General features: G+C 44.7%; 6 protein-coding genes across 6 annotated transcripts; 3 read left to right on the forward strand and 3 right to left on the reverse strand.

Moving 5' to 3' along the window:
- Positions 1-1,846: 1,846 nt before the first annotated feature.
- On the forward strand, positions 1,847-2,490 carry BDB00DRAFT_981636 (uncharacterized protein; the record flags this gene model as incomplete). The annotated part of the gene is made up of 2 exons (XM_053129987.1): positions 1,847-2,273; positions 2,354-2,490. A coding segment is annotated over one exon (401 nt), but the record flags the coding sequence as incomplete, so codon positions are not given.
- A 591-nt stretch (positions 2,491-3,081) lies between these two features.
- Positions 3,082-11,797, forward strand: BDB00DRAFT_771458 (uncharacterized protein; the record flags this gene model as incomplete). Its single annotated transcript, XM_053119964.1, has 16 exons — positions 3,082-3,463; positions 3,559-3,854; positions 3,927-4,580; positions 4,651-4,996; positions 5,053-6,203; positions 6,280-6,442; positions 6,651-6,895; positions 6,992-7,422; positions 7,519-8,299; positions 8,361-8,661; positions 8,775-9,079; positions 9,155-9,374; positions 9,448-9,728; positions 9,806-10,466; positions 10,536-11,448; positions 11,536-11,797. 16 exons carry the CDS (start codon positions 3,082-3,084, stop codon positions 11,795-11,797), a joined length of 7,392 nt encoding a protein of 2,463 aa, XP_052975320.1.
- A 327-nt stretch (positions 11,798-12,124) lies between these two features.
- Positions 12,125-13,183, forward strand: BDB00DRAFT_845486 (peptidyl-prolyl cis-trans isomerase H). The gene is made up of 6 exons (XM_053125083.1): positions 12,125-12,288; positions 12,388-12,411; positions 12,473-12,517; positions 12,609-12,871; positions 12,974-13,027; positions 13,135-13,183. Exons 1-6 carry the CDS (start codon positions 12,158-12,160, stop codon positions 13,149-13,151), a joined length of 534 nt encoding a protein of 177 aa, XP_052975321.1. The 5' UTR covers positions 12,125-12,157; the 3' UTR covers positions 13,152-13,183.
- Positions 13,184-17,441, reverse strand: BDB00DRAFT_932283 (mediator complex subunit 25 von Willebrand factor type A-domain-containing protein). The gene is made up of 9 exons (XM_053129074.1): positions 17,009-17,441; positions 16,789-16,849; positions 16,462-16,644; positions 16,157-16,324; positions 15,967-16,035; positions 14,327-15,852; positions 14,061-14,253; positions 13,546-13,987; positions 13,184-13,465 (listed from the first exon to the last, which is right to left on the reverse strand). Exons 1-9 carry the CDS (start codon positions 17,230-17,232, stop codon positions 13,215-13,217), a joined length of 3,117 nt encoding a protein of 1,038 aa, XP_052975322.1. The 5' UTR covers positions 17,233-17,441; the 3' UTR covers positions 13,184-13,214.
- Positions 17,436-19,472, reverse strand: BDB00DRAFT_845492 (2-oxoacid dehydrogenases acyltransferase-domain-containing protein). Its single transcript, XM_053125084.1, has 3 exons — positions 19,045-19,472; positions 18,430-18,887; positions 17,436-18,354 (listed from the first exon to the last, which is right to left on the reverse strand). Exons 1-3 carry the CDS (start codon positions 19,326-19,328, stop codon positions 17,570-17,572), a joined length of 1,527 nt encoding a protein of 508 aa, XP_052975323.1. The 5' UTR covers positions 19,329-19,472; the 3' UTR covers positions 17,436-17,569.
- Positions 19,473-21,026, reverse strand: BDB00DRAFT_845495 (ribosomal protein S5 domain 2-type protein). Its single transcript, XM_053125085.1, has 6 exons — positions 20,679-21,026; positions 20,471-20,590; positions 20,241-20,343; positions 20,005-20,142; positions 19,848-19,930; positions 19,473-19,768 (listed from the first exon to the last, which is right to left on the reverse strand). Exons 1-6 carry the CDS (start codon positions 20,843-20,845, stop codon positions 19,516-19,518), a joined length of 864 nt encoding a protein of 287 aa, XP_052975324.1. The 5' UTR covers positions 20,846-21,026; the 3' UTR covers positions 19,473-19,515.
- Positions 21,027-21,395: the final 369 nt, after the last annotated feature.

Raw genomic sequence — 21,395 nt, forward strand, 5'->3', positions numbered from 1 at the left:
GAAAGGGTGTGTATAATCACTCCTTATTTAGTAAGCTCTTGGGATGTATGCACATACAAAGCCCTTGAGTAGTTGTGTGAGATGCGCCAATAGGTATTTTAGTTAATAACACAATGTACTACCAAACTCACTTTATAAAAAAGTCAGAAAGAGAGATGATTTAGTATCGTACCACCTCAATTGCTTCGGTCGGTCAATATTTTACTGGATTCAGGAAACTGAATGAAAGAAAACAAAAAAGACCTTTCCAGTTCTTGTACCAGGCCTACTCTCCCTCTTCTTTCCCTCCCTAGGAAAGAAAAACCATGGGCAGTCCAATTGAGAGCACGTTGAGTTTTTTTTTCAGGTCAAGGCGCGCAAAGTAGGAGGTAAAGTTTATAATTAAGGGACAGGTGCCTGTACAATGATCGGAGCTCTCCAACGGTTTATTCATGGCGATCTCTTTCTTTTTCTTTGTTGTGTTGGTAATTTTCGCCCTGAAGCACAAGAACGCCCAAAAGGTGGTAGCCTTAAAAGTCAAAATGGCATCACTTTTTGGAGTCGGTAACAGGCTGTAATGGTTTATCGTATCTCCACTCTAAGATGCAGACTTCAACTGCACAACCCATGAAGCTCATATTTGTAGCGGAGGATGGTAGTAATTATAGCAACAAGGCTGACTTTCAGTAGCATGGGTTCCATTGAAAACAGTGGAAACAGTCTCTTCCTGTCAATGTCTCGTGCATTTACTTTTAGCAATATCATATCTGTCTTTTTTGTTCATGTCATGTCTCTCCGCGAATAATTTCCAGCTTTGACCTGAAGAGAAGTAGCGCATACGTATCGTCTATCGTTACTACCCTACTGTTATTACGACGGATATGCACACAAAGGAAGACTATTTAATTTCATGTGATATGTTATAAGATCCAAGCATGTGTCACAAGTGCTCTTTTCGTAAATGCCGATGATGAGACGGCTATTCTTCCGGAACAATTCTTATTCGTAATAGTTCAATGACGGTGTGCGACTGCGTTAAGGAAGTACAGTACAGCACAATGGTGAATTAATGTCCCTGTTCATTTTACAAACACTAATCACTGACAAGCAATATCAACAACTTCGCAACGCACCTTTCTAAAGAACATATTCCACATAATAGTCTTCCGATTGCTAATAATGTCGACGCAGACAAACAATTACAATATATTGACGCAGGTCGTGATTTGTCTCGAAGATGTGGTGTGGTGGCTCGTAAATCAGATTTGAGCTTAGATAGCGGCATAATGTAGAAAAATAGATAAGCATCCGCAGATCAAAGTAGACCACAAGCAAGTGACTCCCAATATCAGCAGCAGCAGCAGCAGCAGCATCATGAGGAGTACATATACACCTTTTCGCTCTCTCCTTCATCAATAGCAAAGATGGGTTATGCTGCTTCTAGTAGTGGCAGCATATGTCGTGCAACGCACACATACTATTGACAGATTCTCAGGACACAGTTGATTTCCTTTGCCCACGATGTTTTACACGGATCAAAAGGAGTCAATGTGTATTTACTGTCCTGGAAAGCATTGTACCTAGTGTACTATACTCACACTTACTTTGCATTTAGCGAAAAGCAACATTGATCATGTAGGTGCCAAGTACACATAGTGTTTAATCTTGTAGCAGCTTTCTAAACTCATCCCATATTATTAAGCTCAGTTTTACAAACTTTACAAGAACGGCAAGTAATCGAACTATACTCACACACGCACAACTGCTGTTGCCGTACCACACATATTGTACCCCCCGCAATTCAACATCCGACTGGTACGTATTGGGTATTGCAATGAACTCCAGAAATAAGAAAAGAAAGGCAGATCTCTCACTCTCTGCTCCCACCAACACTCACACCAACCCCCCCTTCTTCGCTCTTTTTCTGGCCGGGCGTGCCTTTTCCGCAGCTTTACGTGCTTTTTTTTGTTGTCTTCGTTTTCTCTTCTTTTGTTTCTTATTCTTTTCACCAGTTTCTCATACTTTTTGTCACCTTTTCTCGGCCTGTGCGTGCATGCGTCTATAGAGAACACAAAAGGCCCGTTCTCTCTCTTTGTATTGTTGCCTGCACACGCTCTCTCTCTCTCTCTCTCTCTCCACATACACACCTACGCATACCAGTACACCTCACCGACCGAAATACTTGCGTGTGAATGCCCGCTTTCGACTTATAATCTCCCCGTCCATTCGTCATCACAATTATGCGCTCTAACACAAAGCTTATCCTGAGCCTAATAAATCGCGTCGCTGTGCGAGTAAGCAAATACGTCCGAAAATCTCGAACCTTTGGGGTCGGGTTTCTTTTCCTCATCACCATTACGTTTATACAAATTAGCTACCGATCAACAGCGGAAGAAAGATTGAAAACCTGGAACAAGATCCGATCGTTCAACAAACTGGTAAATGCTGTGTCCTTCATTTTGTAGGAGCTTGGAATAAGGGAAAAAATAAGCGTTGTTTCGTGGGTTGTAGAGCTAATTAAAAGAATTGGGGGTTGAACAATGTATGTATTCTTTTTTTCAGTGGCCGCCATTATTGAATTGTCTAGATACAAGCTATCCACTATCGCCAATGCACTCGGAACCGTCCTGGAAAATGTATCCAAGGTAACGTACAAGCAAACAAACCCACTTTTACTAGGATCTAGAAGAGAAAAAGAGACACTAAGTGTGTCCTCCTCTCCTCCAAACCCCTTGGGGTGATCGTATGTAGAATCATCAGTCACCTACGGCTGTCCTGGAACAACATATCCCGCCTGAAGTTCTTCAATCGCAGTTGTTTGTTCTTCGACTTCTTTCGGCATGTATGCAGCACCATTGGAAAACGTATCGCGAAGTAGCAAAACGAAAACTCGCCGAGGGAGCCTACGCATCAAACTCGGTCGAAGCTGCTGTCGCTGCACAAGCAACAGGCGCTGTTGGCAGCGAAAACGAATTTCTTCAGGCCCCTGTCGCGTCTGGCTACACGCGTGCTCAGGAAATGAACAACAGTAGCAAAGACAAAGGCTCATCATCCGACGACCCAACCCACGACTTGCAATCACCCGTTTACAGCATTGATCGTATGGTCGATCCGCCGCCGCTCGACGAAGCATTGGTTACATTTCTTTTGGCTCTCGTCGGCCGCTTCTTAAACCAGGCACACATCATTGAAGAAGCAAACGACCAAAACATGTCGACGCCATCAGAATACCCAATAGAGACCCTTGCATCTGCTGCCAATATCGATCCAAAGACGCTAGCATTGATTGTGGATATCTACAAAACGGCAGGACGAGTGCTTTATTACGTCAGTGCGAGCAATTGGTCGACTTACTACTCAAAAATCAAGAACGCCGTCCATATTCTGGGTGCTATGGGCGAAGGCTCGGAACTGAATCCTCCTGAGATCCGGATGCTCGAATGCAGCTGTTTGACTCGTCAACGTATTCACACTGTATTATCCGGTACGATAGCGATAGCGACAGTGCTTGTGATTCATTGCCGCGTGAGACAACATGGGGAGGCTATTATTAACATCCATTGCTTTTCAAAAAAATAGAGCTCAGTCCATATTTTTTGCACATGAAGAGACAAGGCAAACTGCTGTTCTCCAAAATGATGCGAAGGGCCATATGGAGGTGGATCGAAACATACCCTGCCCAATTCGCTGAAGTGTGTGCTAGCGACAATCGGTTGCTCGGCGGTTCTGAAATCCTATTCGACATGTGTAGTTCTACGGCAGACAATCCAAGAAAAAAGGCTATTTTATGGCCCTTGCAGACGATTCTCTTGGTGTTGTCTCAAGATCTATTGCTGCAGGCATTTTTGGATAACCCATCATCTCAAAACCGAAGAGTAAGGATACATTGAGAATAAAGGGGGCAGTAACGGATCAGAGGTGCTGATGGAAACTTATCATTCTATTAGACAAGTTTTCTTGGTGTATTGAGAAAATCATTACGCACGTCAAAGACAGCAGATATAGCAGCGATGTGCTATGTGGATCTTTGCAAAGCTGCTACCTACGTCCCTCCCACTGACGACTGTGTTCTCCGCCACATTGCCGCTGATATAGAGGACGATTTACAAGAAAAAGTATGGGACTTTTCGCGCAATGTAGCACACGATGCTGCGGCCACTGCCAGTCTCGGCTACACCATCAACCATCAAGCGCTCGTTACCGACTACCTGCTAGCACGACTGCGGCTGGATCCTGAGGTCGCTCTTCAACATATTGTGCCGCAAGTTCTGGATGAAAGCGTACCAATCACTTTTAAAATAGCACTTGTCAAGTCCTGCTTGGAAATTGCACGCGACGAAAACCGACTACCATGGAACCCGTCCATTCAATCCATGTATAGCTCCTTGTGCACACCTTTACGCAAGCTCTTTTTGCAAGCCATGAATCAAGAGCTCATGTCCAAAGATGGAGGGGCACAAGCATCCGCGCCCAAAAAGGTGATGACGGGTCCTGACGGCAGAGTGATTGTTCGTGCTACGCCATCCGTTGCCCAAAGCCGAATCGAACTATTGCAAGACCTATTGCGCCTTTTCCGAGTCGATCCATTGTTAGCATTATTGGTAAGCCGCTTTACAGAGTTACACTATCGGCAGTAAGGTTGCAAATACTCAAGGAGCATATGTATCACAGGGTAGCGACAATGATGCGGTAGAGGATAACTCTGCAATTATGATCGGCATGGCGAACTTGTTCCAACACTATGATCAAGGTATCCGGCAACTGGCTAGTGAATGTCTATCCAAGCTCCATTTGTCAGACAACATTGTACGCTGGGGACCCGAGTCGAAAACCATGATCAACTTTTGGCGCATCTCATCCAAGGTTGTGTTTGTGCTCGCCAAGCAGATCCTAGACAACAAGCAGGGCGAAGAAGGATTGAAATCTTTGTTGACCCTTTTGATAAAGTTACTATCTGCACGTAATGAGTTTTTGGGCAACAACCAGGTAAGTCTAGGGAATATAGTAACCAAAGAGAGTATGCACAGAAGTCTAACAAAGGATGCCTCATTCCCCAGGAACGAGTGACTGAAGGGGCTGATGCACGGGAGCGATTACAGGCCTCTGTGGCCCTTGAGATAGCTCTGTTGGTCTCGTTGTGTTGGCCAAATCCAGATGTATGCTCGGACGCCATCCGGTGCCTGGGATATTTGTGCGACGAAGCTGGTCTCGCAGACGAAGATGAAGATCCTCAGCAGGGCCAGATTACGCTTATCTGCAACTTGCCAGTATACTGCGACTTGGCATCGGAGGACTCTGTCTTTTTGGGACGCAAGGCTCAACAAAAGCGGATTCGCAAGTATATGCGTTTGATTACACGACATACACCAGGCAACCTTGCAGCATGGGAAGAGGCGTGGAAACGATGGAAAGTCTTGACCCAAATGCTCGGTCGTCTTGGCGAAGAAGCTGCTGTAGAAGAAACCACGACAGATTTAAACCAACCGGGCAACTTGAAAAAACCAAAGCAACGCACCACACAAACAGTACAACCTGTACCAAAACCAGCGGCACCAGCCATAAACCGCCTTGAAATGGATGACGAAAAGCAGATGTTGTGGCAAAACTATACCGGCTTCCTTGCAGCACTTGGTGGGTGCTGTCTAGCATCCGAAGCAGAGAATAATAATATCAACAACAGAGGTATCGCCGCAGCCTCCTCCGACCAGCAACGACGCGCATCTTCGCCCAGCGAGTCTAATACCCTAGTTGATTCATTCGTGGGTGAAATGACCAACCTGTTGATATCCGACAATGTGTTCATTCGGGAAGGCGTCAAAGAAATCCTTGGTACGGATTTGTCGCCTACGTTATACGCCATTCTTTTCCGTCACCTTGAACGAGTTATGACCCGGTCCTTTGGCTCCGACAATGAGCCCATTTGCAGCGCACGAAATACTCTGTTTGTCGAACAAGCCGTGCTTGTCCTCAAGCTGATCTTGGATCGACTTGTAGACCCAGGAGATGTCTTGTTGAGCATAGACTTTAGCACATTGATTTACCAATTTGCCAAATACCTCAATAAGCTACCCAACAGCTTCAATACCCTCCGAATCAAGATCAAAATGTGCCACCTGGTCGAGACATTGATGCAAAAGAAGGAACAAATCGTTGTCCGTGACGAAATGCGGTTGCGCAACAGACTGCTTGAAATGATTGTCGAGTGGACAAGCGATTTTGCATTGGTAAGGATACATTGAACAAAGTAAGCGGGTATTTCCCTTATTGACAACATTGCGTGATCTGTATCCATAGCAAAAGCCCGAGATCAAAACAAGCTATGTCGCACAAGATACATCCCAGAACGAAAAGCTGCACCGCGACCTGGACCATGCTTGCTTGAAAGCGATTGTAGCCATCCTGAATCAATTGCCTTTGCAAAGTTCTGAGCCTGTCCGAGAAGCAGACAGCAATCAAGTCAAGAGTCGCCTATTCTACAAATACTTTACTTTTTTCTTAAAACTGCTGAATCGCTGCCGACTTAGCGAGGTAAGATTATAAAAGCGACTTCATACTCATAATCTTTCTTATACACTCTTTGACTAAATTGCCATTCCATTCTCTTGCATGATATCAGATGGAGCTGAACAGTGCCACCGTTGTCAAGAATAATAAAGAGGTGCTTACGCCAGCTAAAACGTCTGAAAATTATCAAGATTGGGCGCCACTCAAAGATTATACCATCTTGGCCATGTCCAATTTGCTCAGTGCAAACGTGGATGCTGGTTTGAAATACTCGCTTGCCATGGGATACCACGAAGACACGAGAACGCGCACAGCATTCATGCAAGTGTTGACCAATATTCTCAATCAAGGTGCTGAGTTTGAGACACTTGCCGAAAGCGTCATGACAGATCGCTATGAAAAGCTGATTGACGTTAGTATTTTTCACTAAAAATCAACAGAGTTTTTTCTTAACTTTTGTTTGAACTTTGCATCTAATCAATATGTGACAATGGACGTTGCTATATAGATGCTGGTAGAAGCGGATATGGACGTAGCGCTGGCCCTGTGCGATGTCTGTCCTTCAGGAGATGCTGCCGGTGTTGCCGAAACCTTGTTGATTTGCTTCGAGTCGCGCGACAAGTCAACTTCGTTGCTTAAGGCTGTCATTGAAAAGGAAGTGGCATCGACTGAACAAGAAGCAACATTGTTTCGCAGTACAACGATGGCAACTCGACTTTTGTCCGTCTTTGCCAAGTTGGTGTGCCACGACTATGTGCGACTCACGTTACAGCCTGCTATGGAAGCAATCAATGCGTTACCGGATGAGCAAACTACTTGGGAGTTGGATCCTCAAAAACTCGGCCCTGATGATGATCTAATGTGCAACAAGCAAAACGTTATTCGAGCCGCAGAGATTCTTTTGAATGCCATTTGTTCGTCTGCAGCCAATGCTCCTCCGTAAGTATTATCCTTACTAACAACCAAGGAAAACTTCTTATCTATAAATACTCATGTGTCCTATGCTATTTCTGCTCATATGCCATGAATACACAGTTCTTTCCGCGAGGAGCTGTCGCTCATTGCTGATGCAGTATGCAAACGCTTCTCTGAGGCCAAGAACACTGCCGTTGGCGGCTTCGTCTTTTTGCGACTCTTCGGTCCTGCGATTGTTACGCCAGATAGTGCAGGCTTCTCCAAACAGGCAACGCCGAGAAACAAAAACGTGCGCAAACTGCAGCTCCAAGCAACGCGTGTCATGCAGAACTTGGCCAACAATGTGCTCTTCGGTGCCAAGGAAACCCACATGATTGTCCTGAACGATTTCTTGACCGACAACATTTACAAGGTCACCAGCTTCCTCCGGGAAATCTCGACGCAGAGTAAAAAGAGCGAACAAAAAGAGAACACTGGCGCGTTCCGGATGGATCAAAAGGGTTATATGCGACTGCACCGGTATTTGTTTGAGAATCTCGAGCGCATGTCCCGCGAACTGGCGAGTCGCAAAGTAAAAGGCGCTACAGACACACAGTCGATGCTCGAGTGGAAGAAGACAGTAGATCGTCTGTCAACATTGATTGCACAGCTGGGTCGACCGAGCGATACTTCCAACAATGACCTCTCGCTCTCGCGCAATTATGCTTTGGCCAATAGCAATCATTATTACAGTGAATTCATCCGACGAAATTGCCATCGTGATTTGTCAAAGATTAGCTCTAAAAATATCGTCTACCAAGCCGGTACATCACGTGGAGGTCGTCCCATCTTTTACGTCATTATAAGACATTTGGATCTGGAAACCACTGACTATGAATTGCTTATCTACTACATGCTTCGGGTAAGTTAGAATTCAGGATATTCATGACTAAATTGAAAAAAATGTTAACCTCTTGCATTAGGTGATGGAACCATATCTCAACCGCCCATTCGAGCTTATGTTTGACTTGACTGGTTTGAATCCATTCAATGAAATCCCGGTCCACTGGCTGAATCAGTTCTTCCAGCTCATCTTTAGTGAAATGAACGACTATCTTGTTGCCATTTACATGTATAATCCAAGCAATTACCTGCAGCGCTACGTTGCACGATTACCACGACTTCTAATCAACAAACTGATCAAACGAGTCCATTTTGCCACGACACTTGCTGATTTGCATGAACGTATTGCACCTTCAGAAATCCACTTGCCCAAGGAAACAGGTAGATACATGTTTAGAGGAAAATTTCTGCTCCCTACTTTATGCGCAGCGCTTTGTAAAAGTATCTTATGATTTTCTAACCCTTAATATGAATCAACTTGTGACCTTGTTAAGTCGATCTGGAAAAGGCACCAAGCACCACGTTCTTCCCTGTTACACGCATGAATAGTTTAAAGTCATCGACCCCGGTGACAATCAAGGTTTCACAAGAATATTTGCAGATCATCACTGTGCGAAAGCAGGAAATCTATTACAATATTTATACTATTTACAATGACGTATATCACATTTCCGAGATTGAAGATATGACGCCGCTTCCAAATTCCAAGCACGAAAACGGTGGTGATCTGATGCTCAAGGTTGACAGAGGCAAAACAACAGTGGTTCTATCTGCTGCTAAGCGTGATGCTATCTTGGCTGTGAGTATTGCTTAAAGTATTGATAATCTGTCTGTATAAGGCCTTTCTTTTACTAACAGCTGCATTACATTCCAGTTGCTCCGATACAACAAGCACCGCTACGAATCATCTAAACCTGGCAACATGAACGAGCGTGCAATTCGACCAAATGATGTGCCTGGCCGATTGCTGAATATGTCTTTGTTGAACATTGGCAGTGATGATCCTGGTTTACGTCTTGCAGCGTACAACCTGCTATATGCTCTCAGTTTGACGTTCCGTTTTGATGTTGGAAATCAATTACTGAACGCAAGAGGTAAACAACAGTGGATATTACATCAACTTTTTTTTTTTCGAAAGGGGCTGACATATGATATGATTATTACCAGATTTATGTATACCCGCCAACAGCACAGATTTCATCGTCAGCATCAGTGAAAGTTTGGCCTCCACAGAGCAACATTTGACGCTTGAATTTTTGAACGAGTGTTTAGTCGGTTTCAACAAGTCCAATGAGCCCATGCGACAGTTGTGTCTTGACTATATGGCACCATGGCTTCGGAATTTGGCCGTATACAGCCGAAACATTCCTGATGATCACAACAAAAGCCTGGCAAAGACCAAGGACGTGCTCGGATTACTTATTAAACTCACTGTGACCCGGACAGATGTAAGTACAATCATACCCTGAAGTGGATCAGATCTAGGGATTGATATGAGACATCCCAATAACACCATGGAAAATAGATGTACAAGCATGTACAAGCCAAGATATGGCGAACGTTATCACGAGTCGACGACATGGTCAATTTGATCATAGATGCATTTGTCCAGTACTCGGTCGAGAATGGCATCGGATCTCCACAAGCAGAAGCTATGGCAGATACTATTGTGACCATGTCAAGTATTTCAGTTCGCGGTAAGGTGATCAGCCGAATGCGACGTGTGATACAACGAACTTCCCTACGACCGTGTCGAAGCTTGACGGAGCATCCTGCATGGGTTGAAATTGCGGTTCTGTTACGATTTGTTCTTATGCTTTCGTTCAACAACGTCGGACCTGGCAAACCATACCTTCCCGAAATATTCCACATTGTATCACTGTTGGTTGGCACGGGGCCTACGCTTATTCGTGCTTCTGTACACGAGCTCGTTGTTAATATCATCCACACTCTTTGTACCGGCATGCCACAATCCGAGGAGAATATCAAAAAACTGCACTTTGTCCTAAACGATGTCTGTGACAGCAAGAATCGTGTGTATTTCGGTCTGACCAAACCGCACGCGAATGCGTTTACCATCACACACGAAACAATGACAGATGTCTCGGAAACGGTCAATTTATCCTCCCTTGAAAGCATCATTCGTCTTTTACTGGAGGCACTAAGCATCGGTGCACCCTCTATTGGTAAGTGAGAGAGAGAGCAAGAGAGCTACGGGTCGTTTTAGAGCCGCTGTTACTAAATGAAATTTATAGATGTTGCCAACATGTGGCGAGCCCGATGGATGGGTCTAGTGACCAGCACAGCATTCCAGTTCAACCCAGCCATCCAGCCTCGTTCCTTTGTAGTACTTGGCTGCCTGGCACAAGACGAAGTAGACGATGATCTGATATACCAAATCCTCGTGGCGCTGCGTGGCGCTTTGGCCATTTTCAATGAGACCGACTCCAGTCTTATCGTGAGCATCATGATGTGCTTAAGCAATGTGATTGACAATCTGCCGGCAGATTCACGGTACCTGCAGCCTTTGTTCTGGCTCGCCATTGCACTTGTACAAATGAGCCACCCAGCAACGTTTTCCCCAGCAGTAGAATTCCTCCAATCGGTGCTTCGTGCATTGGACGCACACAAATTGTTTGCCAATAGACCGGTCGTGGACGTATTGATGGATGCACGCGCGCCTTTGGGTGAGATCGCCAAGGAACTCGATATTGCCAGTGGCGTCAGTTTCGATACACATTTTTCGTTTGCTGTGGCCGGCGTTCTACTCAAGGGCATCAAGCACAGTAACCCCAAAGATGTGGTGTTCCAGTGCCTGACAACGTTTTTGGAAATTGATTGTAAGCGGTCGTTGGAGCAAAATGTCGTCGAGTCGCGAACTTTAGGATACCTTGCCGGTTTATTGCCACTCGCAGCAAAGAACAACGCGTTGCGTGAGTTATTACGTTTGGCCGGTATCAATGACGTGGATCTGGATGGCTTGGAGTTTGGATCGGCCTATGTCCGCATCTTTGATACTCTAGAGATACCCGACAACACGACGGCATTATTGTTGGTGTCGCTACTGGTGACGCTTCTCAATTCTGCAGAAAACGAATCTGAAAGATTATTCCTGTACAGCTTTTTGGCCGAAGCTGCTGTGTCTATACCTGAAGTTTTCGCTTTAATGTGAGTATATATACCTACAGTGGATATCTGCGAGATGAGTCAGAAAAGGAAAATGCATCATTTTGCTAAATGAATTCGGATTGATAGATATGAGAGCTTGCTCCCCAAGATGAACCAGATCGTTGTGAGCGGACAAAACTACGCGGTAATTGATGCGGTTAAGAATATCTTGATGACCGCATGCTCAGAGCCAGCATTCAACTACTCGCTTAACCGACGTAGCCAAAAAGCATATCTCGACGAACTCGGATTCTCTGCCCTTGGCGATCCTACTTTTGGTGCAGCCAAGTCGAACGTAGCCATGAGTGCACAGCTTGCCAGCAAGTTGCTGGAACGAATCACAGAATAAGAGCCCACGCTCTCTCTCTTTTTTTATCTTTAACTTTTAATGCTAACCCTGTCTATTTCCTTTCTCTTTCCTACTCGCTCTTCATTATATTACCATTAGTTGGCGCACACACATATATATACTCTCAAACACACACATCTCTACTCCACTCCATTTACATCCACTCACTTTTGCACATGCACAAAAAGAACAAAGAAAATTACTTTTCTGATTATACATATTCAAAAAGTTGAATAAATAGTAGTATCCAATTTTATGTCGCACAGCGGTCGCGGTACGATAAATAAAAAAATGACGCGCAGCTGATGTGTGTATTTCAAACGCTTGCTTCAATACCACTTGAAACTTATCTGGAAAAAAATGGAAGGAAAAGAGACAAAGGAAGAACGCCCCATTGTATTTTTCGACATTTCCATCGGCGATGTACCCGTTGGCAGAATGAAAATGGAACTTTACAGTGATATTGTACCCAAAACAGCAGAAAACTTTCGGTAATGATCTACTAAAGATTTGGGGAGAGGATCGCGTAATGACTGAAAGATTAAACGTTTGTTTGTACTGACTGGAGGTTATGTATACTGTATAATTAGACAATTATGCACAGGCGAATTCAAGTAAGCTAGTTGATCTCTTTGGCAAAGAAACAGAGCCAAATTTAACCATTTTTATGCGTAGGCGCAATGGCATTCCTCAAGGCTATAAAAACTGCTCGTTCCACAGGTAATGGAAGTGGTTGATAACCGTATTCAACTCCCGAGTACTTGGTGGATATCGTAATATTAACAATGCGATGCAATTATTGCTACCTTAGAATTATCAAAGATTTCATGGTTCAAGGTGGCGACTTTTTGAAGGGTGACGGCACTGGATCCATGAGCATTTACGGCGAAAAGTTCGAGGACGAGAATTTCACTGTGAAGCATACACAAGCCGGTCTGCTATCGATGGCAAATTCGGGCCCTGGAACCAACGGATGTCAATTTTTCATTACATGCGATAACTGCGAGTTTTTGGATGGCAAACACGTTGTATTCGGTCATCTAGTAGATGGCTTACTCACACTGAGAAAGATCGGTAAGAGGCACTTGATATAGGAAAAAGTGATGAGGGCTTTTTTCAGATCTAGAATGTAAATTACATTGCTTACATGAACATCACAATACAAATTAATTTCAGAAAACGTATCAACGGGTCAAAACAACCGACCCAAACTGCCGGTCAGAATCACAGGTAAGAAGAGATTTTAAGAATACGGTTATAGAGAGATAACTCACACAGAGAGTTAATCAAATTTATATGGACTTTTTTTTGTTGTTGTTGCTGCTGTTTGAAAATAGAATGCGGGCAAATGTAAGAAGGGAAGGACGTAAAAAAGAAGAAAAAATAAACAATTATATGTAAAAAAGTTATATTAATGTCACATTGGATGTTGTTGTTGATCAGTATGTTGCTGTTGCTGTTGTTGGCGACGGTTGAGCAATAATCGTTGATGGAGCTCATGTATCTGTTGCGGTGTTAGATTAGCCATACCTCCAGCAGCAGTCATAGGCATTCCCATCATCCCATTATTAGCTGGTACACCACCCATTGCACCAGGAACACCAGCGGAACTTCCAATGTTGATATTGGATAACAATAAGCTGTGTTGATTAAGACCTGGACGAGCGCCTAGTCAGATAAGGTATATATTTAGTTATTGGAGCCCTTCTATGCAGCAGAAATCGTATCAAGGTTTATGCAAAGCTTACCGTTCATATTATTGAGAGGACTTCCCATAGCGTTTGCATTCATCATTGGTTGGCCTTGACTTTGTTGCTGCTGTTTTTGTTGTTGGAGTTGCTGCTGCTGTCTTAACGCTTGTAGTAGTTGAAGGTTTTGTGGATTATTTACAAAGTTCGGATTGTTTGCCATGGCGAGTAAGGATGCTGGAATGCTCCCAGCTTGAGCACCTGTGGTACCCATCATGCCAATTGGTTTGCCCTGTTGCGGCTGTTGTGGTTGTGGCTGTTGTTGCTGCTGTGGCTGCTGCTGTTGTTGTGGCTGTTGTTGTTGTAATACATTAAGTGCTTGTGGAAAATCTGGAATGTTTGAGCGACCAAACACAAAGCCGATCAGTTTGCCATTAGAAATCATTAACACGACGCCTCGTTGTGGCTCATTCATGTTAGAGTTGAATGGTACTTTCGCAACCTATTATACCAAGGCAGTGTTATCCATACTCGTTCTTTTGATTCGCAATCTCAAATTGAAAAAAAAAACCTACATATTTCTTTTGTTCGAGATTTTTTGACAGCAGATTAAGACTATTTATATCTGATGGGCTGCTAGTTTCTATGGCTCTGAACTGGCAAAAGGGTATATTGTGTTCTTGTGTTTGTTGTACCAAAATAGGCTGTGAAGTTTGCAAGGGAGACCGTCCGGAAATGACGATTCGTTGTGGCCATATTTCAGCGCAGCTACTCAGATTGTGAACTGTAAGAGACGATGTCTAGTTTCGCAATCTTTGATATATGAAGAAAAAAGACTTACTAATCTTCCAAGCCGACATTTTTTCCACGCGGAGTAATAGCAAATGCTCCCACATGGCAGCTAAACTCTTGATATGGGCCGTCTTGAGGTTTGATATGCCAAACAATTTGCCCTTTCCAAAATGGTACGGAAGGCTGTTGCTGTACCTGCAACCGCGGTTGACCTTGCTGCATCATCTGCTGAGGAGTAGCCGTTGGTTGCATACCTGCTTGTTGTGGTGATGGTTGCTGCCCTTGAGACTGTGTCTGTTGCTGCTGCTGCTGCTGTTGTTGTTGTTGTTGCTGCTGCTGAAGACCCATTTGGGCCAACATCATTCGCTGCTGCTGTTGTTGTTGCTGCAAAACGTTGGGTGGGATTTGCCCAGCAGAAGTGGCAGCGTTTGTCATGTTCATATTACGTTGTTGTTGTGCTAAAGCTCCTTGCAACTGTTGCGCCATGGTCATTGCTTGACTTGCATCCGGTGGTCTACCCTGCATACTCGTTGGTATGCCACCAGGTGCACTGAATGCCATAGGCGATGAAGTAGCGATAGTTTGGGCACCACTCATGGGTGCACCACTGCCGTTCATGTTTGCTGAACTGAACAATCGCTGGATAGCACTATCTAGGGCTTGTAGCTGTTGCTGCTGTTGATTTGTTCGTTGTGGCAAAGACAGCAGCATTTTCCGTCGCTGGAGCAGTTGTTGGATTTGGATGGGAAGATTGAGCGGAGGCCTCGCCTGTCCTTGTGGTTGTTGCACCTGCTGTGGTTGTTGCACCTGCTGTGGTTGTTGCAGTTGCTGGGGCATACCTGCTTGTGGCTGCTGTGGCTGCTGTTGGGGAGTGAGCTGTTGCTGCGGTGGTGTATTTTGGAACTGCTGTAGTAACTGCTGCTGTTGCGGCAGTGGTGGCGGTCGTTGTTGAGGTGCCATTTGTTTTTGAGGCTGTGGAGTTTGCTGTTGAGGGGGCATGGTAGGTTGAGGAGGAAGAGGGGTCGGCTGTTGTGGTGGTTGTGGTGTTGGCTGTTGCAGAGGCTGCTGTGGTGGCGTGGCCTTGACAGATGGAGACGAAGATACGCTCTCTGCTTTCTGCGGCGGTCTTGCCATCATATTTTGCTGTGCCATCGTAGCAGACATGTGCTGTTGCTCCATCGAGATATTAGGCTGCTGCTGCTTTGGTGGCGCATTCGGCTCCCGTTTAATTTGTGGCTGTTGCTGCTGTGTTGTAGGTGCTGCATTAACAGCGTTCAAATGCTTTTGGTGCACTTGGGCAAATTTAGCAGGATCCACTGTAGCCTTCGGAAGATTGATTTGCCCAGGAACATTGTCTCGTTTCCGTTTTTTGTTTGAATCCGTAGACGATACCGATTGTGGCGACGTTGCAGCAGCAGCACTTGAATCTGCTGCTCGCTTTGAAGCTACTTGTTTCTTATCATCCATAACGGGCGCTGGTGCTGGCACAGGCAACTTGAATCCAGCAAGTTGGACAATGTAATCAGGCGAAATTGGTTCTGTTACTGTATGCAGCTCTGCTTTGCTGTCATTGACCTTTTTAAATTTCCCCACCATTCAAAGCCATAAGGTTAGAGCACTAGTATGGAACAGCATAGGCCCGCACTCCTCTTTCTTATCCCAAAAACACCAATAAACAAGTGCACATACTTCAGTCACCATGCGCTCAAACTCCTTCAATCCCTTGTTCGGTGCTATTAACGATAATCGAATATCATTCTATAGGTGCATTTCCCGCATATACATTATATCATACACACAAGTCAGCGAATATTTCCCTTATCCAACTACTTCGTTATCTATTGCTGTCATTCCCTCAACCAAAAGAGATCAATACTACCTTTCGCATCTCCTGCACAATTGCATCCAGTGTAAAGTTATCATACTTGTCCATTAGATTATGGCGTGCGCCGATCTCATGGGGCAAGCTGTTTGAAATTAATATGCAATGTAGCATCGGATCGGCAGCTGCGCTCCCTTGAATTTCCTGCTTGTACTCGTCGAATAACTTTTTGACAGCGGACGTATATATGTTACAGTTACAAAGTTAGTGGCTACCATCAAACAGACCGGGTGGGTCTCTTTGTTCTCCTGATCTCATCTTTCTTTCATACACAAAATTGATTTGTTTCTATCCAAGGTTACCTCTAACGCCGCTACAAGGCCCTCCCCAGCCGCGTTCCTAACGATACCACCGTCCGTGCACGCGATACTTTTGAACACATTCTGAAACAGTCCAAAATCGGCTGTAAAGTACTTGCGATCAACCGTTACCATGGAAGCAGGTTCATAGTCACCAAAGACAACCAATCCGTACTTCAACATCGGCTACATAATACCAAGAACATTATCATACATCTGATCAGTCTTTTGAATTGACCAGCTCTTCCCCTTTTCATCCATTTCTCTCCCGCCGCCGCCAAGCACAATACTCGTATGTAGGGAAGAACAAGTATGTATAACAAACGCTACCGTAATCTTTGTCTGTTGATGTCGTTCGTTTTCTTCCGTAATGATAGGCGATCGCAGTTGTCTAACAGTAAAAAGAGATAAAGACAGAGAGATAAGAGGTGAGATTGTCAATAGTTTCTTTTGTTTGCCGGTAGAAGACATTTGTTTTTTTCAACCAAACTTGGTGCGTGTTCGTGGTGTGGGGTGGACAGAGGAACACAACATTAAACCAAAAGTATACCTTAGGATCGGATCAACATAAGTTTGGATGATGGTATCTAAATGAGGATGCATTCTCGCAGTGCCCTCAACAACAAAAACACATGCCACTTCTCGTCGCTGGTGATGGGGGTGGGCTGTATTGTGGTTGGATGTCTGCATTTGAGGCGACGGTTGGACGATCGGGGTGGGCGAAGGCGTAGCAATGTTTGCCACCGGGTTGGGAACGGCGGCCGCAGTAGACATGACAGCTAACTGGTTGGTTGTTGTTATTGCTGCTTTTGCTGTGTTGCAATTGTAGTAATAATAGCAGTAGTAGTAGCAGTACTTGTTGAGGTAGGGCCAGGAGGAAACAAAGAGAGAGAGAAAGAAGAGGGGAACAGACAACACCAGAGTCAACTTCCAACACACGCACACGCACTTTTTTTGTTCTCTCCAAAAAAGCGAACGGAACAACTTTCCAAAAAATCCCGCTCGAGGTTAATGTTCTCAAGTTCTTTTGGTCTTTTTTTTATGTCTGTTTATACATGTGGTGATGTTACTATGCTACTATGACAAATCTAACTTTTTTATATCTCTTAATTTAACGTAATTCGCTGGCAAGCAAGGCAGGGTTTTCGACCAAGTTCTTCCAGTAGTTGCCAAACCGTGCAATTGTAGCGCCATCGATGACACGGTGATCGGCAGACCAGCTGACGGGCAAAATCTGCTTCGCAACGACATTGCCTACCTCGTCAAAACGAGGCAAGGTTTGCATGCGGCCGAGGGCCACAATGGCTAATTCAGAGGATACAATGACCGGGTTGGCATAGGTGCCACCAACAGTGCCAATGTTGGACAAGGTCAGCGTACCGCCTTGCAGGTCAGCTGGAGGGATACTGTTCTTTGCACCAAGCTCTGTCAAACGATGGATTTCAGCAGCTACTTCCATGACGGTCTTGTCCTGGACATTCTTAATATTGGGCACAATCAACCCTTGAGGCGTATCCATGGCCAGACCGATGTTGTGCGATTTTCGGTACAGCAACTTGATGCTATTGACGTCTGCTGCATTGGCGCCTTCAGCAAGAGAGGCGTTCATGATAGGATAGTGCGTCAGGGCAATGGACAAGCACTTGATGAAGACGGGCATATACGAAATCTTTTTAAATGGATACATTGCTGGATTGGAGGCGATGTGCTTATTCAGGGCAGCGCGGTATTGAGTCGTAGCATTGAGCTCCATCTCATCCTTATAACCCAGTTGTGGAATAGCAAGCGATTTGGTCATGGACTTGAACATGGCCTTTTGTATAGTAGTGAGCGGTTCCAAACGATCACCAGTGGATGGGGTAACGGGAGTGACAGGGGATGGCGTTGGTTGTTGTGCTATGGAGCGTAGCGTAGAAGCGTCAGTGCATATGTTGGCTAGGTAGCAACTAATATGATGATGTAATCAATTACCTGAAGGTTGACCACCATTCGAAATATACGCCATGACATCCTCCTTTAGTACTCGGCCATCTTTGCCGGTACCACGAACCAGTTTGATATCAATGTTGTTCTGCTTCGCAATGCGTCGCACGGCCGGCGTGGCGAGACTGAGCAGCGAGGGGTCCTTGAGTTCACGAGTAGATGTTGGAGTGGCAGATGGCGGGGTTACAGATGTATCAGGTTCCTTTGTTTCCATCGATGTCGATGCTGCCGCTCCTGCTGATGGTGCTGATGCCGGCGCGTCTGCTTCTTCGCCCTCCACATCGATATCCACCAATGCCTGGCCGACCTTGGCAACATCATTTACATCATAGTGTAGCTTGACCACCTTTCCGGAATACCGGGATGTGATTTCTACCGAAGCTTTATCCGACTGCACTTCACAGATCTTTTCAAATTCTGCAACGGTGTCTCCTGGCTGAACAAACCTAATATACATCATTTAAAACCCCATCGCGTATGAACAAGTTTGGCCACATACAACCAAGCATGTGCTATAGACCAGCCAGGGACTCCTCCCTTAACAACGGCAGCTGGCAATCTTGATTGTTCCTTTTCCTTCCCAAAATCTTTTCCTTATCTTACCACTGGATTACTTCACACTCAGTGATGCCTTCACCGATGTCCGCCAACAGGAACGGTTTGATACCATGTGTGCTGGCACTGGCGTGGAACGTCCGATGCGAGTTCCAGGCTGCCCAGGATTCAACAGTAACAGGTCTTGCGTGTAAACCGGCCTTTTGAACAATGGGTGTACGAACAGCAGCCGTGGGAAAGATGCGACGGGAGTTTTTGACGTTGTCGCTGGTCAAGAGCGAAGCAGTTCGGACAAGTTGACGACGACAGCGGAGAGCGCGAATGGTAGGCATTATTTATTAACAAGTTATTTACGCGTTGTTTTTTTTAAGGTACTGTCGTGTTTGTATGAGACTGTATAGTAGTAAGCACACGCAGAGGTGGTGGTAAAAAGAAATACAAGCTAAAAAAAAAGAAGGAAGAAGTGAGAAAAGAGAAAAGAAAGCAGACTTTGAAGCGGAAAGCCGTGGGAAAATATTTTTATTTTGCGCCGCTTGAAGCAGCCTTTTTTCTTGACGCCTTATCAGTTTCTAGTGCCTTTTGAATTTGTTCGGTTGTTTCCGTTACTTTGACCAGTGCAATTTGCGAGCATCGCAGTACCTGGTCCATCTCCAATGGGATCCCTCCTGCCTTTGATAATGCGCATATTTCTTTGTGGATGTTCATAGTGATCACCATGCTGCCCTGCTTCAGTTTTTCTTCCAGATAGTTTGGATCCACCACAAGCAGTTGTCTAGATGCCACACCCATCAATTAAATCAATAACCCCTTGAAAACATCCTCTTTGCCTCCAGCAACCTTTCGATACTTACCCTTGATCGAAAAATGCAAATGATACACAGATAGGGAGATGATGAATGCTCAATGGAACAGGGTTGCGTTGATCAATTGGATGCTACGATACTCTTATGTTAGCGCTAGACACATCCCGTACACCCCATCACCCTGCTAATAAAGTCAACTACTTACGATTGTCACTTCCTCGCCAACAACAGTAACATCCGGTCGTCGGAAATGTGACAGAGCAGTGATAGCAGCAATACCAGCACAATCTACTAAGTTGCCATCATGATCCAAAAAGTGCAGATCTACCCGAATCTCCCAAACCTTATTTTATAAAGCAAAAACGACGCGTTCTATATGTCAGCTAACCATAGCAATGATATAATTCAGAACATCCCATTTATCTTTCTTGAAACACGAACCTTTTCTCCTGCCACTATACACAAGCCTTCGGTATCGATCGCTCGACTCCGTCGTAATGACTTTTCAATTATGCGACTTATAAGAACCTCTTCTTCCGATCGACTATAGTGTATTTTTTTTGTTCAATTCAATTAGTCATCTTTTCCTTCTTCATTCAAAATAACAGACAAAGCGAATGTGACGAAGCAAGCGTCCGATCGAACGATCAAGCTGATCTTGTTTGTCGTACCTTCCAGCTTCAAATGTCGGACATGCCATGGGTGATATTTCCGTATTAAACAATAATATGCCTTCTGTAGGTTTGTCGTTACGTGGTCGTTCTACTTTGGCTGATACTTTGGCTGCTACTCTATATTGTTCAAATATATTAACAATGGCATGTTCACTGTCATGTTGATCTAATTGCGCGTTTCAAAAAAAAGAATCGAATCTCGAACCTTGTTCGACCAAGCTGTATTTCTACTTGACCGTAATCGGCACCAAATGATATTTGAAGCGATCGCACATCGTAGATGCCACGTCCGTCAACGCGCCGCTTTTCGTTTAATGCAGCGAGAACAAAGTCTCCTTCGTTGATGCTTGGCTTGAGTTCTTTATTGACCATGTTCAAAGACAAGTGGAAAAGAGTAAAAAAAATAACTCCAATATGGATCCCGCAAAAATTATTACGGTTACAGGTGAGATGGGGCTCGGATAGGATTTTGCTGGTGAATAGGCCCCAATAAAAAATGAATGTTACAGTAGACAATATACAGCACGATTAGAAGCTTCTTGATCACTCAAAGTAGCGGTTCAGTAGGCAGAAAAAACAATTTGTCTCAAAATTACAATTTTGCGTTAGATGATACTGAAAAAGTATGTTACCTTCTACACTCTCCCCACTGACGCAGAAATGAGGTGCTTGCGAAGGGAATGCGGCAGCAGCGCATGACACAAGGAACTGGAGAATCTGATATAAACTTGCTATGTCCAATCCGATGACATATTTTCTACTATTGAATCAATAATGTTGATTGTCTACAGCAACAAGTGGCATACTCGGGAGGACCGATGCTCTTCATCGTTGCTTGACGACAGGTTAAGATGCCATAGGCTGCTATCACAACCAGACTCCTCTTTCGCGTTGTTGTCGTGAACGCAAAGACCTTGCAGAC

The sequence above is a fragment of the Zychaea mexicana genome (genome assembly GCF_025766255.1).
Source record: "Zychaea mexicana strain RSA 1403 chromosome Unknown BDB00scaffold_96, whole genome shotgun sequence".
NCBI classification, from domain to species: Eukaryota; Fungi; Mucoromycota; class Mucoromycetes; order Mucorales; family Lichtheimiaceae; genus Zychaea; species Zychaea mexicana.

Bases quoted from the DNA above. Each gene is read 5' to 3' on its own strand.
- BDB00DRAFT_845486 (XM_053125083.1), top strand. From the start codon at position 12,158: ATGGAAGGAAAAGAGACAAAGGAAGAACGCCCCATTGTATTTTTCGAC. The intron at 12,412-12,472 runs GTAAGCTAGTTG...TTTTATGCGTAG, and splicing joins TTATGCACAGGCGAATTCAA to GCGCAATGGCATTCCTCAAG. The intron at 12,518-12,608 runs GTAATGGAAGTG...TTGCTACCTTAG, and splicing joins AAAAACTGCTCGTTCCACAG to AATTATCAAAGATTTCATGG.
- BDB00DRAFT_932283 (XM_053129074.1), bottom strand. From the start codon at position 17,232: ATGTCTACTGCGGCCGCCGTTCCCAACCCGGTGGCAAACATTGCTACG. The intron at 16,325-16,461 runs GTAACCTTGGAT...GCTGTCAAAAAG, and splicing joins GCCTTGTAGCGGCGTTAGAG to TTATTCGACGAGTACAAGCA. The intron at 13,988-14,060 runs GTAGGTTTTTTT...TTGGTATAATAG, and splicing joins ATCTCGAACAAAAGAAATAT to GTTGCGAAAGTACCATTCAA.
- BDB00DRAFT_845492 (XM_053125084.1), bottom strand. From the start codon at position 19,328: ATGCCTACCATTCGCGCTCTCCGCTGTCGTCGTCAACTTGTCCGAACT. The intron at 18,888-19,044 runs GTAAGATAAGGA...GATGTATATTAG, and splicing joins GAGTGTGAAGTAATCCAGTG to GTTTGTTCAGCCAGGAGACA. The intron at 18,355-18,429 runs GTAATTGATTAC...TACGCTCCATAG, and splicing joins GAATGGTGGTCAACCTTCAG to CACAACAACCAACGCCATCC.
- BDB00DRAFT_845495 (XM_053125085.1), bottom strand. From the start codon at position 20,845: ATGGTCAATAAAGAACTCAAGCCAAGCATCAACGAAGGAGACTTTGTT. The intron at 20,344-20,470 runs GTACGACAAACA...AATACACTATAG, and splicing joins CCGACATTTGAAGCTGGAAG to TCGATCGGAAGAAGAGGTTC. The intron at 19,931-20,004 runs GTAAGTAGTTGA...AGAGTATCGTAG, and splicing joins TTGGCGAGGAAGTGACAATC to CATCCAATTGATCAACGCAA.